Here is an 18,081-nt window from a genome sequence, read left to right on the forward strand (position 1 = left end):
GTAAAGTATATTAATATATGATTATATGATTATATATTATATTATTTAGTAGTATTAATATATACTATATATATATATATAATAACTATTATATGATATACTAAATAATATAGTTGTGTGTGTGTGTTGTATGTGTGTGTATTATTAGCAGGTTTAATACTGTGACTGTACTGTAAATATTATTGAAATGTCGCTGTCGCCGCTCTGACTGGAACTCTTATTTTACCGTTTTATCCCCCGAACAATTTTTTGTTACATCTCTGCTTCATTGTCGGCGCTGAAGTCAGGGCCTCATGTTAGAGTAGTCTAAATTCAGTTAATTGCAAACTATGATTTTACAAATAACATATAACTCGAGATTATGTTTGACGGAAAGCGAGGTACTCGCTGCAGTATTGGTTTATTTTTGAGGTAAAGTAATTTTACTGGCGACTTCTCCCCTCAGCTTTTTCTATTCTTGTCTGTTAACGGTAGCTAACTGGTTAGCTAAGTTGATGTAATAAAAACCGTCAACCGAACAGTGGCTATTTTGTGTTCAGGTATCTAGCGGAGGATGAACGCGTAAACAAACATAAATTTACGACGTTGTCCATCAGCTGAATTTGTCGTGTTTGCAATCATACAAAGTGCTAAATATCATAGTGTAATGTTCATTAATGTGAATTCTGCACCACTCCACACAGTAACGACTGGGTGGTTTTTGTCATAGCGCTAAACAGATGTTTAAGAGGTAAAACACAATTCTATCAAACGCCCTGTTCATCTTTTTTTTTATCTTTGTGGCAGAATCCATACACAGGACATGATTATTGATGATAATCATCAACAGTTTAAATGTTTTTTCAGTTCTCTTTTTGCCATGGCATCACCTCAGAGAGTGCTTGCGGTGGTGAAAAGGTTCGTCAGAGGAAGCAGGGATGCACACTTTATCTGATGGCTGAACGTATAGCCTGGGGTCCAGAGGGCAAGGAACCGCTTCACAGTCAGTCACCTATATGCAGATATTCGCTGTGAGTACTGGACACCACCATGTAACATCTAGTGCAGTGATAACGATGCTGTGGTTGTGTCTCAGCTGCATTTTAATTCTTGCTGTACAGTCAGAAGATCCACAGATGGTAAATCCAAAGTCAGCTGCTCAGGTTCTTCACACCGCGAGAGCACCACATTCCACTTTTCCAATGAGAGCACATGCACTCAAAGACCGATGGCTGCTAAGGAACTGCTTCAGCAGCTACTGCCCAAGTTCAAGAAGAAAAGCCAAACATAGAAAAACAGGTGAGTCTCAGCTGTTCACAAGATAGTCCTCTATATTTTTGTTATGTCATAAATGACATAAAAAAGACCAAAACCAACTCTAGACTTTAAGTCCTTACCCTAACAGTGGTTGTGTCCTATACCACAACCATTATCTTCACGCAGTTAACACGTCTGGTATGTCAGCCTTTGGATAAACTTTTGCGTAATATGGACGGCTGTGTTGTGTACTGACAGGGCAATTATTTATATCTAGCTCCTCAGATAGAGTGATGCAGAATCAGTAGTAGATATGTAGCATAGCACTATGCAGTCCTACATCATGAATGTATCTATATCGATGCTATTAATGGATTATCAACATACTGAAAACTACAGTGGAATTGCTAGACTTATAGTTGAGTGCACATGATGTTTAAACTAATTCTCTATCACTGGTAGGTGCGTTCAGGTGATACAGTGAAGACTCACTGCAGTACGTAACTTAGTATAGAAATTAACGAATAATCTGTCTCCGTGTTGATCATTACAAAGAAGTTACGGCAAGTGACATTAAGAATTTTCTGCGTAATCTGAACAGATAAGCAACGGGCGTCTGAAAATATACTATGTTTCCTCTAGAATGCTCAAGAAGATCAGTGTTTCCAGTGATAGTAAGAGACTCCACGTTGCGACACGTGAATCAGTGCTGAGAGCATATTGGCCAAACAGGTGTAGGCGGGCGTTAAACACGCCCCATCCCCGCAAATACAACAACAAACAGGATACCCGGCATCAGGTCGGACCTTCGTGAGTGTGTCACAGCTGTCACAGCTATACACGCAGATTGTGAATAACCAACCTAATGTCTCTTAAAGTTCAATAATGTATAATTATGACACTTAAGCAATAACAATAACTATGAAGTCGATGATCTTAACAGGCTTCATCGTATACAGGACAGCAGCATTAGACCTCAAGACAGATGGTGCAATGCAGTATAATGGCGTGACAGCTGACATTATGAATCACTAGCTTCAGAACATACCCCCGCAGCAGGTAAACAATTACATGCTCCACTTGGAATGTAGCCCAAACAATGCACATCAGCTAATGATAGGACCGAGGAAAAGGTCCTCGCTACAACGTCAGAACTACAACCACAACTACACAGTTTAAGCTGACACATGTCAATCAAGAAGGACAGATATGGGTCTTTGTGTAATTAGCTGGTGCTTGATACATATATATATATACATTGTACATAAAGAGACATTTATTGTTAAATGTCTTAAATTATGGTTTAATTTCTTACATAAAAATGTATTATTATTATTATTATTATTATATTAATAAATATTAAAATTATTAAATTGTGGTGAAGTGACAAATAACCGTAAGAAATAATGATAACACTAATATGAAAAATAATTATAATAATAATTACGCCACTGGCTAAAATAACAACCTTTATTAAGTAACACTCATTCTGTCAAAATATGAGTTCAGTTATGTTTAAATCCAAACTTAAAAAAGCAATATTTGATCAAGTTTCTGTCCAGACATGTTTTAAACTATGTAAAGATACTCTGCTATGATTAATATTTTGGTTGACATGGTTTTCCCACATAAAAAGTGGGAAAAATGGAAAAATGGAAAACTGGGGCTGGAACCACATCTACACTTACTTCCTCTTTGAGAAATTCTGTTTAAGGTCTTAAGCCCCGCCCACCACCGCTGCTTGGGCTAGGTTGACAGGTGAAAGAGCAGTGCCTATCAAGATGGTTAGCTGAGGAAACATCACAGAGACTCGGCAGTTTGGGCCACAGTCAGACCCAGACTTAGGAGTTTTTTGAGGATTGAGGAGTTTGTTGTCAGCTAAAAGATATATCAGAATGGTAAACTTTACGGAAACTGTTTTTTGGAGCATGGAACGTCACCTCTCTGGCGGGGAAGGAGCGGGAGCTTGTGGAAGAGGTCGAGCGATACCGGCTAGATATAGTTGGCCTCACCTCGACACATAGCGTCGGCTCCGGAACCCAAGTCCTTGAGAGGGGCTGGTCTCTCCTCTTTGCTGGAGTTGCTCCGGGTGAGAGGCGGAGGGCCGGGGTGGGCTTCTTGGTGTCCCCCAGGCTCTCTGCCTGTATGTTGGAGTTTACCCCGGTGGACGAAAGGGTTGCGTCCCTGCGCCTTCGGGTCGGGGATCGGGTTCTGACTGTTGTCGGTGCTTATGCGCCGAACAGCAGTTCAGACTACCCGCCCTTTTTGGAGTCCTTGGGACGGGTGCTGGAAAGTGCCCCAAAAGGGGACTCCATTGTCCTACTGGGAGACTTCAACGCTCACGTGGGCAATGACAGCGTGACCTGGAAGGGTGTGGTGGGGAGGAACGGCCTGCCCGATCTGAACCCGAGCGGCGTTCAGTTATTGGACTTCTGTGCTAGTCACAGCTTGGCCACAACTAACACCATGTTCAAACATAAGGATGTCCACAGGTGCACTTGGCACCAGGACACCCTAGGTCGCCTGTCTATGATCGACTTTGTAGTCGTATCATCAGACCTGCGGCCGCATGTTTTGGACACTCGGGTAAAGAGAGGAGCAGAGTTGTCAACCGACCACCACCTGGTGATGAGTTGGATCAGATGGCGGGGGAAGACGCCTCGCACACCTGGCAGGCCCAAACGGGTTGTGAGGGTCTGCTGGGAAAACCTGGCGGAAGAACCCGTCAAGATGATTTTCAACGCACACCTCCGGCAGAGTTTCGACCGCGTCCCGAGGGCAGTGGGGGACATTGAGTCCGAATGGGCCTTGTTCCGCTCTGCTATTGTTGAGGCAGCTGTTGCAAGCTGCGGCCGCAAGGTAGCTGGGGCCAGTCGTGGCGGTAACCCCCGTACCCGCTGGTGGACACCGGCGGTGGGGGAAGCCGTCAGGCTGAAGAAGGAGGCCTACAGGGCGTGGTTGGCCTGTGGGTCTCAGGAATCAGCTGACTGGTACCGGCGGGCCAAGCGGAGTGCAGCTGCGGCAGTTGCTGAGGCAAAAACTCGGACGTGGGAGGAGTTCGGTGAGACAATGGAGGAAGACTATCGATCGGCTCCAAAAAGGTTCTGGCAAACCGTCCGGCGCCTCAGGGGGGGAAGGCGGCAACTCGCTCACACTGTTTACAGTGGGGGCGGGGAGCTGCTGACGTCAACTGAGGATATAGTCGGACGGTGGAAGGAATACTTTGAGGAGCTCCTCAATCCCACCAACACGTATTCCGTGGAGGAAACAGAGCCAAGAGACCTGGGGATGGATGATCTAATCTCCGGGGCAGAAGTCGCCGAGGTAGTGAAACAACTGCGCGGTGGCAGAGCCCCGGGGGTTGATGAGATCCGCCCTGGGTATCTCAAGGCTCTGGATGCTGTAGGGCTGTCTTGGTTGACACGCCTCTGCAACATTGCGTGGACATCGGGGGCAGTGCCTTTGGAGTGGCAAACCGGGGTGGTGGTCGCCATCTTTAAGAAGGGAGACCAGAGGGTGTGTTCCAACTACCGTGGAATTACACTCCTCAGCCTCCCTGGTAAGGTCTATGCCAGTGTGGCGATTCGAGGGCCCAGAATATTGTAATACCAGTTCAATTATATAAAAAAAAAAAAAAAAGGAAACCAACAACGCCACCCTGGGAATTGCACCCAGGGAACTGTAAATTAATATGACTATAAGGAAAAGGCACACAGGGAAGTCATACAAAGAAGGGCAGGAGACGTGGTTCACAGTAGCAAAAAAATAATTAACACGTTTATTATAGGTTGGTCACACAAAGAAAGGGTATTTCAAAACAAAGCTAATAATTAATACCCTACTCCAATAGCTGAAGCTGACCAACGGTGGAGGAAAATGTAGAGGGAGGGGGTCCAAACGAAAGAAAAGGGCACCCCACTCTCACGTGACACGCATACAAAGGTGAAGTGCGAAACAACCAAATCCAAAATCACGGCACACAAAAGGGGAACCACCACCCAGGACACCGCTGCCACCGTCGGCTCTCAGCAACTATGGAGGAAAGGGAAAACACAATTAATCAACACAAGGCACAATAACACAAACCCCTTATTAAAAAAAACGTAAACTACTAATTGTCCAAAAGAAACAAAACCAAACAATATTAACAGTCTAAGACTGAAACTCCAAACAAGAGGTAAATAACAAAAAAAAGAAATTAACCAATCCTTCAATTGAAATAAACTAAATGATAAATGACCAACCCATTAGCTCAACCAATACATTCTTAGAAATTGACATGCATAAACATTCATAAAAAAAACAATACCCGATCCCGTCCAACCCCTGCACACGCTCACTCATCCACACAGCCAGTCAATAAATATGACCATTCATCTCTTCTCAAATCAACACAACCGCGCGCACACACGCAGACACACACACACACACACAGTCGTGACGGAGCAACTCCCACTAAGTCCGCCTCCCAGAAGGGGAAACGGGCACCGGAGGACCGGGGGGGAGCGAGCGGCAACCGGCAGGAAAAGGCCGTCACCTAACAGCAGTAGCAGAGGCAGCAAGCGAAGCAAAAGCCAGCGAAGCAGGAAAGACGCACACCCGTCAGTCTATTGAACGGGGCAGCAAGCCAGTCCACAGCGCCCAGCCACCACCGATTGCGGGCCGGCGAAGCAGCAGTGTTCCTGCACCTTACTTGAAATCCACCGTTAACCACAGATCCCGAACAGCAGGAACCCTCCCGAGGAGGATAGCGACAGGAGGCTCTGCTCCGCTCTGTACTGGACCGGAGCGTCTGCGGTGCGTTCGGGATCCGCTATAAAAAAGTTGGACAGGTGAGGTGTTTAACACCTGAGCTAACGGCTATCGTTGGAATGGAACATAAATGTTAAGGTGTCTGTACCTTGTCCGTTAATGTTTATAGCGAACAGGGAGAATCGCCACCGTCTCCTCAATCACCAGGGACCACTACACACCCACACAAAGTTAAACAATTCAATGCAGAGGTTAATGTGATTAAAAAAGAAGCAACCTGCAGAGACTGCAGCCACGCACCTACCCGACTCGAGAGCAGAGGAAGAAGCGGAAGGCCGGGAAGCGGAAGGGGCTTCGGACCAGGAAGTGAGAGGACGAGAGAGGGACACGGCTGCCTTTTATACCCTCGACAAGTACAATTCAGCCCCCAGCCAGCATGACCATACTGCCTTACACCAGGGTACTTGGAAAAGAGGGTTCCGTCCGATAGGTTTGAACCTCAGATCGAGGAGGAGGTCAATGTCTGGTTTATTCCGTCCTGGGCGTGGATTCTGTGGACCTCACGTCTCCTTTACGCCTCTGCTTGGGTGTGCTGGAGGGAGCATGGGTTTGCCAATCCAGTCCACATTGTGTTTTGTAAGATCTGGTAGAAGGCTTCGTACGATACGGTCCGATAGTTCCCATTCGCAGAGGCTCCTCCTGTCGTGGGGCACTCTACGGGAACGTAGTGGGTGCAGTGGCCCCCGGCTTAGTGATAGTTGCGCCATAAACCCTGTACCAAGACGTGAGTTGCTGTCCCCAGTCTCAGTTCGCGTAGCCTGGCAGTGAAGTGCGAGACCTGTCCCCGGGGGTAGGGTTCGGACTCGCCAGGGCAGCCTTTGTCACCGTTCCTGTCTAGGTAACTTTTATGGACAGAATTTGTAGGCGCGAGCCGGGTGGTGGGAATCCTGGGTTCTGGTTTCCGGGATGGCCCGCGCTGTAGGAATCTCATCTCTGCTTTTTGTTGCGGATGATGTGGTCCTCTTAGTTCTTCAATCGAGCGCACGACCTTCAGCTCTCGCTTTGGGCGGTCTCGCGCGCGAGTGTGACAAACGGCTGGGATTGAAAATCAGCAACCTTCCAAGTCTGAAGGCCATTTCGGTTTCTCAGCCGGAAACGGCCGTGTGGTTGCCCCGCTCCAGGTCGGGGGGTGGGGGGGCTCTTGCCTCAAGGTGGAGAGTTTAAGTATCCTCGGGGATCTTGTTCACGATGTAGTAAGGGGATAGGATGGAGCGGGACAATCGAGTCAGTCGATTGGATGACGGATGGCGCGACCGGTCGTCAGCAGTGATGCGGGGCCGCTGAATCGCGCTCGCGTTGTGCTGGGAAAGGGAGCCTAAGCCGGCAAGGCGAAGCTCTCAATTTTACCCGGCTCGACTTCTACGTTCCGATCCTGCACTTCCCTACTGGTCATAGCTTGAGTAATGGACGCGACAAGAACGAGATCGCGACATCAATACAAGCGGCGCCCGAAATGAAGTTTGCGTCCTCTCGTCAGGAGTGGCCGCGCTGCAGCCTTAGAGACTAGGTAGAGGAGCTTCGGTGCATCCGGGAGGGACTCGCCGAGTAGAGCCCGCCCTGCTCCTCCATGTTCGAGAAGGAGCCAGTTGAAGGTGGTTCGGGCACTCCTGGTGAGGATGCCTCCTGGACGCCTCCCCGGGAGGTGTTTCGGGCATGTCCCACCGCGGAGGAGACCCTCGAGGTCGACCAAGGAACCCGCGTGGGCGGGGATTATTCAAAATCTCGGCGGGCTGGCCTTTGGATACGTCCTCGGTACATTCTCCCGCGGTAGCGAACTCTGGTGTGTTGAAAGTTGTGTGCTGGTGAGAGGAGACGCCTCGGGATTCTCCCGGAGGAACTGGTGGAAGTGGCTGGGGAGAGGGCCGTCTGGACCTCTTTGCTGAGGCTGCTGCCCGGATCCGGATAAGCGGGAGACGACGAGACGAGACGGTAAGCTTAGTTAGGCCTATTTGTTTATGTTGTTTGTTAGCTTGTATTTGACAGTGGCTGACACAGTGTTAGTGGTTGTTCTAATGCAAACTCTTGCTCTATGTACTGATAAGGTTTCAGGTTTATTAATTCCCGCAAGTTGATGGGATGCAGCACACAACTGTGGGTACATTATCATTTCAGTGACAAAACAAAATAAAGCATCAAATATGTGGGAGGAAATTGAAGGTTTAGCCTTTGAACCATTATGAATGAATTCCGGTCAGACTGTTGTTTATGTAAAAAACAACATTATAGGTTTTGTCTGACCACAAAGATGTAGATATGTTTCCAGAATGAGCCTGTAGGTATCAGTCTGAGACAAATTATCATGGAGACATTATTTATACTGCCACTATTGACACATACTGCCATGGACTCACTTGCCAGTGGAATTATACTAATTAGGAAACCATTACTTTTATAGGATTTTATAAGATATATGTAAAAATGCATTTTAAAGAAAGTTCACTGAAAAATAGTGTTTAATTAGATTTTACTGAGTAATACTTACAGGTTTTGCAACAACCATACTTGTCAGGTCTGTCCTGCAATTTGATGGGATTGGTTCCTTAGGTTTTGGACATATGAAACCTCTGGCTGTCTGAATCCGTTTTTTTTATTTAGACTGTCATTGGTTTCACTGTAGTTCAAAGTGGAAATATGCAGTTATGGCATTGACTGCGTACTTTGCTCATGATGTCTTTTAATGTATAAAAAACACCTGTTAACACCTGTTAACAAGATTACAAACTTTGGTTTCTGGTTTTTCATTGGAGGGGGTCTATAACAGATACCTTACAAGCTAGTACTACTATTTTCTAGCAGACCTTACCATACAATTGGTTTTATACTAGTAGTAGTAGTTATACTGTACTGTATGTTGATAGTGATGCAACAACAGGTGAGTGTGATACAACAAGGTAATTGTTGATGCAACATTAGGGGATTGCGATGCAACAAGTGATTGACATTATGATGCAGAGACACTTGACTGATGCAACAAAAATGTGACTGTAAGCAACAATAAGTGATTGTGACAGCAACAGTAGTTGACTGTGATGCAACAATAGCTATGCACATATATCTGCTGCAATTTACACAAAAGTGTCATGTGCCAACTTGAAGCATTCTATGCGAATATGCCCGGAACGACTGTTAACATTCCAAATATTAAGAAATCCTTAGTATAAGTATAAACATTTTTAATACCATTATTTAAATTATTAGCCAATGTCAAAAACATAAAAAATAATAATGAAATCGTTTTATTAAGTCATGAACCTAGGTAAATGGAATAATATTATTTAATGAAATTAAAAGATTTCCCGTTAATAACAAATTACCAATACCAAGTTAAATCTGAATGAGAAATAAGAAAAAACAAGGACACAATCAATAGTTTTTAAGTTTGACACAACTGATATTTGACAAAAATAGCATGGATACTCTTAACACATCTTTATCACTAAGCTGCATTGAGTGGATCATCATTTGTGTGAATGGAGCTGTTAGAAATGATGGCCAACAAACAATTCAAATTTAAATTCATATTTTAAATTTATTTTTACCCATATATGATCACAATATATTCCTCATGTCCAATGCAAAAGAAAGTACAAAGAAAGAAAGGATAGCAAAGTATAACTGCTATGCACTGAATATCACAACCTTGCATTTATCTCTCAAATTATACACAGTTTAAGGAGGAGACACACCATGAAAACACCATATCATAAAGTTTGGAAAAAGGAACTACCTCTTCAAAAGCTACAAAAGACCATGACACCAATATGTGCTGTCATCATGAAACACTACCTGGACCGGTGGCCCTAAGCATTACTGACATAAAACACAAAGGTGTAACAGCTCAAAGCGATGCTCATGTTAGAAAAACCTTTCAGGCCGCTGTTTTAAACATTCAACTAATTTGCTGTAACATATCCTGTACTGGACTGTTCTCAGGTCCACGCCTTCAGCTAATGCACAGAGGTATGTCTTCAGTGGTTTTCACATATTGAGTCTTGATTCTCTAATAGTTTTTGAAGAGGAATCATCAAAGTTTATAAGAGTACTTTAGTCAGATAAGTTTTCAGTTTCAAAGTTTTTTCATTAGTTCTTAGTACATTTCGCAACTTGGCAGCTGCACTTGTCAACCGAAACATAGGTGTGCTTTATCTTGCTGCCATCAGAGCAGATCATCTCCACCTCCTTCTTACTGGTGGCCATTTCTTGACAACATGAGCAGGAATGCATCAACTTGTTGCTCTCCGCAGAGTACCTGTAAATAAATGTTCAGTCAGGATCAGTGTCAGTGTACCACCTGCTGTTCAATGTAAATGAACATTTATCCTGCCATTATCCTCAGATACTTTCTAATAAATCTCACATTGATGAGGAAGCTCCGCAGGATCCTTTACAGGCTGCAATTTCCACTGGCACAACTGACTTGCAATTCTCTGTCTGCAGATAGGTGGTGTTCCTGTTCACTTGACAGTTGTAATGAGGAGTACCTGTGAATGACACATGAATTGTTCTTTCATCTTTCCAGAAATATTACATGCAGCACACAACTGTGGGTACATGATCATTTCAGTGACAAAACAAAATAAAGCATCAAATATGTGGGAGGAAATTGAAGGTTTAGCCTTTGAACCATTATGAATGAATTCCGGTCAGACTGTTGTTTATGTAAAAAACAACATTATAGGTTTTGTCTGACCACAAAGATGTAGATATGTTTCCAGAATGAGCCTGTAGGTATCAGTCTGAGACAAATTATCATGGAGACATTATTTATACTGCCACTATTGACACATACTGCCATGGACTCACTTGCCAGTGGAATTATACTAATTAGGAAACCATTACTTTTATAGGATTTTATAAGATATATGTAAAAATGCATTTTAAAGAAAGTTCACTGAAAAATAGTGTTTAATTAGATTTTACTGAGTAATACTTACAGGTTTTGCAACAACCATACTTGTCAGTCTGTTCAGTTCCCTGTAATATAAACAATATGGACTGTGAAGTATACAACAGTAACAATTATACAGTCACACAAGTGTATTACCAATGCTTTTGCTCAAGGCGATATTAAGTTATTTCCTCTTCATTATTTGTGTATTTGAGCACATTTGGTGTATTTATGTCCCTCATTTTTCTCTAACCATACACATCAGCTCAAAATATTTATCATTTTAGCCCATTTAGATATATTTATTTTGTTTTGGCTTGCAGTGCAAATTTTGGCCTTCTACACAATCCAAGTACATTTAAAATGTTTATTAGACTAATTAGATTGAATCAAAAGTTTAATTTCAGAAAGGTACAAACAAAAATTAATAAATACAAAAAGCAGACCCTAATTGTTGTTATTCAATTTGACAAAAGCAAATTCTGAATTGTTTTTGATGCAGTTTGGATGTGAAGTGAACGTTAAGATGAGTCAGCATCAGTTCAGCGATATTAACAGACATTTAGAAATAAGAATTTATGCTCCTTTTAGAGCTGGATTATACTCACAGGAATGCAGTTTTCTGGATGAAATTCAGCACATATTGTTTGGATTTTAGAGACTATAAACTCATCCTTCACCCTTTGGCAATCATATTTGGTACAATTGTCACCTGGTGGTGACCAAGACTGAGAAGGCTGTCAGAAGTGTAGAAGTGGTCAATTAGTACATATACACAATTGTAACTAATAACACAATTAAAGGTTACAGACACTGATTCTGAAGATGTTTCCATTACTATCTACTTACTTCAATAATTATCGGAGTGAGACCTGGGAACTCTAAAACACACTTTGTCTTTTTACATGTTCCACAACATTGTCCAGGTTGGTGTTCATACACATAGCCCTATTTGAAAAAAATGCACAAATCAATATGGTCTGAACTGTAATCGATTAAATGTATACGTAATTAGAGACTGGTAGTATCTACGGGATACTTTCATCTATCATGATAGTTTTAACCCAATCACAAAAAAGAAACATTTGCGGTGCTCAAAACGCAAAGGTTTTTTGTTAAGAAAAATCAACAGAAGACTTTTTCCAGAGACAATGTTTCTCTGAATGGTCCATAAAATAGACAGTAAACAGTGGACAATTTCTTCAGCAGCAGCACAAACTAAATCTTATTCATCTCCATCGTTTTGGAAAGATGAGATGTCCTAAACCTGAGCAAATAAAACAAAAGATCTACAAAACTGTATGCTAAATGGATAAGTGAAAAGACATTAGTTTTGCATTTTAGTTTAACTTGATAAGCATTTGTATCATGAGGCGACATCCACAAAATGTACATCTTCAAAACAATCATCCTGTACATGTAAATAACAAAGTCTTTGCATCAACAGCTATCACACAGATCAGCAGTACAGTTCAGGTAGATTTCTGAGAGTGAAGTGTATGAGTGAGCTCCCCTAGATTTACTATGTACTCTCAAGTTAAATACTTTAGTACCATATATAACTTCACTGGCTTCAAATTCAAATGATTAAAACTGCAATACTCTTAATATTTCCATGCAAAGTACCTGTGGACAGTGTATGAAACACTGCTTCTGATAACATTTAATCGTGTTCAACTTGCTGTTGGGATCCTGAATTTCAGTGCAGTGGCATGTTTCACATGGGTTTTTGGAGAAATCCATACCTGGCTGTAAACAATAAAATGTAAAGTCTGAGTCAATTTCATATAGAGTCCAGCAAAGCAAATGTGACTCTGGTGTGACTACACTGGATACAGAAGGGCAGTGCAATATATTCTTAACAGTGCACCTTGAAAATATATATGGTATACATTTTCTTACCTTGTACTCAGTATCATTGAAGACACAGACACCTTTGGGTACTAGATTAAAAACATGTTAACAATTATGATCACATGAAAGCCTCATGCTTAGTTTAGCTTGTAAATCTTTCACTCACTAATACTTTAAGTAAATCTAAATGAAACATTTATGAAGAACTCACCACAGAGGGATTGAGCACAGCAACTATCATTCAATATGTGGATGTCCAACTCAAATCCAAGTTTACACTTCTGTGTTGGCAATGAACAGCGTTTGTTATCACATTCTGTTGGTTGAAAAGTAAGACATTTCCAGGGTTGGTGAGGGTAACATAAAATGAAAATAGGTGATTATTTGTAACATAACTTAAAATAAAAGTGGGTCAATTAATTGCATAATAAGTGACAGTGATCAACAAGACAAGGTCAAAACCTTGTATATGGCTGGACCGTGTATGGTCAATGTGCAAAGTTGAGGACGTAGTTGAAAACTTGTGGAATTGCTGTAAACAGCTAACATCATTGTGTCATATTTGCAACACATTCAGCAAATTTTTTATTTGTGTCAGCCAGTTTCAGTTCTTTATCTGTTTGCTTCTCTCCTACTCTATGTGCTCACATATCTAGTATTTTAATGCAGCTGAATTTCCAATAAAGCTGTTCTCATTTACATGTTTTACTGTTTATGTTGTCTGACAATGGAACAAGTACGAAATAGTGACTCAAATGTAGTCCATTAAGACTATATGATAACCTCCTAGCCATTTCCAAGCTGCTGCTCTGCCCTGCTAAAATCCTGAAATTATAACCATGATACGGTCTGACAAAATCATAAAACACATAAATTAATGACAAAGACTGTGATGTAATTTTGCCTATATGTACTTGTAAAATTATCACTCATAATCACTCAACTCTATTTCAGTCAGTCACAGACATCTGTGGTTATAATTCTCATGATGATTAAACTGTTCTACCTCTCTCTTAAAACACTGTCAGCAGATGTAGGAGTGGTGTTTCAAATCACTCACCACATGTCAGTCTCTCACAGCAGTCCACTGTACGGTTCACCAACACCTCACCCACCTTGGTACAGATAACTGGTTCTTGAGTGGGACATGTGAGAGGCTTACACTGAACACTCAAAGTGTCCTGATCACAAACACACTGCTGACAGCCACTCTGCCAAGTCTCACCAAGCTGTTTGAGTGATGGAACAGAAGTGTTGTTATGACAGCAACAAATACACTGTGAATAATAAGAATGCAATGTAGTGTTTTCATGCAACGTAGCATACCTGCTTGGGTTGGCCATCAGGTCCAGTGCAACCTTCAACATAAAAACACTGAGTTTACCTGCACATTCATTCATTCACAAAGAATTAGATTTTTCTTCACCAAAGAAAATGCTCTTACAGGAGGTGACACAGATGTCAGAGTTTGAACTGAATAAAGTCATCCCCTCTGGGCAGAAGCATCCCTCAATGAATTGATTAAAGGCAGTGTTCTGTTCAGCTTTTTCTCCCTGGAATTGTGCATACTTCTCATTGTATCTAAATGTGAAGACAGTTGATGGTGAAAAATACACATAATAATTTCAGGAATAAAATGATAAATGATGTGTATAATGCAGTGCTGAGTATTGATTTTTTTATTTATTTTTTTGTCATGCTAGCAGGCTTTAGGGATAGCAATGTCTGTCTGTCCACTACTTTGGCCCAGGCTGAAATATCTCAACAGTTATATTAATTGCCATGAAATGTTGTACAAATGTTCATGGTCCCTAGATGATGAATACTAATGACTTTGGTGATCCTCTGACTTTTCCTCTATTGCCACAATACAGTTAACATTTGTGGTTGTAAGTTAAAATGTCTCAACAATCATTTGATAGATTGCCAAGACATTTGTTACAGACATTCATGTCCCCATCAGGATCAACTGTAATCACTTTGGTAATCACTTGACTATTTTTTCTAGCACCACCATTATATCAAAATTGGAATTTGTGGTATATACTTTGGTTTATGACCAAATATCTGCTTAACGTCAGCATGTTAGCATTGTCATTGTGAGCATGTTAGCATCCTGATGTTAGCATTTAGGTCAGCTTAAGTACAGCCTCTCAGAGGTGTAAGCATGGAAACTTAGCCTTGTTAAATTACAAGATGCTGACATTATTTAATTTGTGATATTGCATAAATAAAACTGAGGGATTACCTTGTATTGCAAGTTGGTACAAAGCTTGGTCCACAAGGCTTGTAGACTTTATTTTCTGGACATTTATATTCTACAATAAGAGAAAGTGGATTTAAACATGAAAAACAAGGTAATCAGGACATCTGAGAATAACATTATTTGATTTCTACTGAAACAAAACCCTCCTACCACACTGTCCATTCGTGATGCTCCTCCAGTCTACACAGACAGATGCTTCAACACACAACATTGCATATGCTTCCAGACTTGAACAACCCACAGTGGAATTCGGCATGTGGCAAACATCAAATTTACAAGCCTCATAAAAGGGCTCTGGTGCGATGACTTCCTGGCATTTCTCAAACACCCTTAATGTACAAACCGAAAGAAAGTAGGGTGTTATATCGAGTGATACTGCTGAATGAAGTGGTATAATGTGTTCATGTTTATTCTGTAAATCCTTACTTGCTGATCAAAATTTCACAGATATCAGGTTTGCAGGTTGTTGGTGTAGGTGTAGGTCCTGGTGTTGGTGGAGGAGACAGTTCCTCACAATATGGCTTATTCTTGTCGGGTATATGCCAGTGATATCCCATCTCAGAGCATGAGGGATGAATCTGGCCATTTGGTAATCTGCAGTCATTTTTCTTGTTATTGTCACAGGTACCTTGTGAAAATAAATATGAACATGGCAGATATTACAACTCATTTGTTACCACATTTGTTAAATCCAATGGCAGTTACATCTATGAATGCAACATGCACCCTCATTTGCTTTTCACAAAGTTTATGCTAACAAATTCTTATCAGCTTACCACACTGTCCCTCTGTGTTGTTGTGGAAAAGGGCAAATGGCAATTCAACGCTGAATGCAAGTCCTTTGAATGTCACTTCTGCATCAATTGCCGGGATTCTCAAAAAAAGCCGAATTGCTGTACTTGTGATGATGAAGTCTTTATTAGAGTAAGTTGGGAATACCCGCTTGCCGTTGATGTGCACCTAAACAATTGTAACATTTGTAAGAGTCTTTCTAAACAGGCCTCAGGCTTATTCATATTCACCATATATAACACAAGACAAAACATTTTCTTCAGATTAGCATTGCATATCATTTAATATATTCAAGTTTTTTTGTAGCCATAGTTACCAAGTTTACGGTCTTTGGGATTCTCTCCTGTGAAAGAATAATTTCATACTCCTTGTAAAACACAATCAAGGCTTTAGTACAGGTCACAGTTCCAGAGGCATCACAGTTTTCATTGTCGATGAGAATCTTAAAATTGTGTTTGGGAATGATCTCTTTGACCAGGACGTATGTACAATTTTTCTGGAAACTGTAGTATTGACCATCAAATGTCGTATAATGAGGATCTCCCCAGCCAGTACAAACACCTGTAAATATTAGATTGAGATAACATTACATGTTACATCAGAGAAAACTATATATTGTGTTTTGCTGCATGAATGTGCAGCAGTCTTATGATGCTGCTTGAACTTTAAAATGTTTTTGTCTGAGCTTACATCTGCAGCTGTAGTGAAAACAGCAGCCTGCTTCATCATAGACCTTAACTGGTGGGTGCCCATTTTCGCATACAGGCATGGTCATGCTTTCACATAGCACATGTTCTGTGATTTCTTTACCATCGTCACATGTTGCTGTGGTGCAGTTGTTTGGCTTCCATGACTCGCCATGCTGTAAATGGCAAAGTAGTGCTTTTTTAACAAACTAAGAATAGCAAAAGAAATATTATGTTTGAGTCCCCTAAGTAAATGTATGCATATTTTATTTTAATATATACATCTATAATTTTGTGAAATTCAGGGAACAAGGGAAAATGTACTTAGATATAATGGTAAGTTGAATTGCAGTATATGCAAGTGTTACGTGTTTTAGTGACATATAAATTGCTGAGCAATGTCATATTACTTACCTGTAAAATATTTTGTTTTTTGGAGCTATTTGTTTATTTATGTGTTTGTGTAATATCTCTGTCTGGTTTTGTATGTTGTGAGTTGTTGTTATGGGATGCTTGAATGTGTTTTTATGTTGTTTGTTAATTATGTGATTGGACACCAGGAAGAACAGCGTCACCTTTGATTAAGCTAACTGGGACCTTAATGAATGAAAGGAATTTAAATAAGATAACAATTGGCCTGTGTTCTAATGTGTTCCAAGTAAATGTTTATATAACTGAATTTGAATACCTTTCTAGGTGGCTTTAGATATGGACAGTCTTTGAAAGGCTTCAATGTGGATCCTGTCATTGTACTGACTACAGTTGAGGCACTTTGTGTTGTAGTGGCAGGGCTTAATGTGGTGGTGCTAGTTGCTTGTGGAGTAGTGAAGTGACATGGTGTAGCATGCTTCTCAACACTACAAGTTAAACTGCAGTATGCAGTGAAACACCAGCCTTCTCCATCAGTCTTGTTGTACATGAAACTACCTATATGGGGGGGAAACAATGAAGTTAGATCAAAAGCCAGGGTTGCTGTTGTCTTTTTAATGCATTTTTGTTAATACAAGTCTGACCACATTAATGTTTTCAAAGTTGATGCTTAAATGCAAAGTCTATGGGGGAAATTGATTTACTCTACCATATCATTCCAACTAAATCGTAGCTAAATATTGCTCCAATTGATGCATGTTTTGACTACAGCACCAGTAGGGACGAGGTAATGACCAAACTGTGGTTACTTATCCCTCCACTATGCAGGCTAACCATTAAAGGTAACTATTGCATAGATAAGGATGAAAAAACCCTTTATTGAACTGAATGAAGCCAATTGTGTTTGTTAGCATTTGTGTATTGCCTGTATACACATCAGTTTTACCACATTTGTGGACTCTGGTAACAGATCTCAGTGCAAATAGGATTTGACATCAGAGCACAAACATCTCTCACTTAAGGTGTTCTGGCATGCTACATGGTAAGGAGAAGTGTAACTATGACCAAAATATCATTGTACTAGTATGAAAACCAAATGATGACGAGCACGAGCTAAGCACATTACTTACCAGGAGAGAAAATCTGATCCAGGTACTTGCAAAAACATAAAGTTGTTC

The 18,081-nt window shown here is 41.3% G+C and overlaps 1 protein-coding gene and 1 long non-coding RNA gene across 2 annotated transcripts; both read right to left on the reverse strand.

Moving 5' to 3' along the window:
• Positions 1-5,724: 5,724 nt before the first annotated feature.
• LOC111229902 lies at positions 5,725-6,382 on the reverse strand. The gene is made up of 3 exons (XR_002665421.1): positions 6,293-6,382; positions 6,137-6,201; positions 5,725-6,049 (listed from the first exon to the last, which is right to left on the reverse strand). It is a non-coding gene; the product is annotated as an uncharacterized LOC111229902 (long non-coding RNA).
• A 3,210-nt stretch (positions 6,383-9,592) lies between these two features.
• LOC111229603 (intestinal mucin-like protein) lies at positions 9,593-17,282 on the reverse strand. The gene is made up of 18 exons (XM_022755996.1): positions 17,223-17,282; positions 16,539-16,710; positions 16,165-16,409; positions 15,833-16,016; positions 15,483-15,684; positions 15,207-15,385; positions 15,039-15,108; positions 14,235-14,371; positions 14,117-14,148; positions 13,851-14,019; positions 13,002-13,106; positions 12,839-12,879; positions 12,563-12,685; positions 11,786-11,884; positions 11,545-11,673; positions 10,983-11,022; positions 10,406-10,529; positions 9,593-10,297 (listed from the first exon to the last, which is right to left on the reverse strand). The coding sequence occupies exons 1-18, from the start codon at positions 17,280-17,282 to the stop codon at positions 10,129-10,131; spliced, it is 2,280 nt and encodes a 759-aa protein (XP_022611717.1). The 3' UTR covers positions 9,593-10,128.
• Positions 17,283-18,081: the final 799 nt, after the last annotated feature.

The sequence above is a fragment of the Seriola dumerili genome, unplaced genomic scaffold (genome assembly GCF_002260705.1).
Source record: "Seriola dumerili isolate Sdu_G_001 unplaced genomic scaffold, Sdu_1.0 BDQW01000242.1, whole genome shotgun sequence".
Classification (NCBI taxonomy): Eukaryota; Metazoa; Chordata; class Actinopteri; order Carangiformes; family Carangidae; genus Seriola; species Seriola dumerili.

What these genes read in the sequence shown, in the direction of transcription:
- LOC111229603 (XM_022755996.1), bottom strand. Translation starts at nt 17,282, where the DNA reads ATGACAGGATCCACATTGAAGCCTTTCAAAGACTGTCCATATCTAAAG. An exon ending in CATCACGAATGGACAGTGTG is followed by an intron (nt 15,109 to 15,206) that starts GTAGGAGGGTTT and finishes CTCTTATTGTAG; the next exon opens with AATATAAATGTCCAGAAAAT. An exon ending in ATCCAGAAAACTGCATTCCT is followed by an intron (nt 11,023 to 11,544) that starts GTGAGTATAATC and finishes TTTATATTACAG; the next exon opens with GGAACTGAACAGACTGACAA.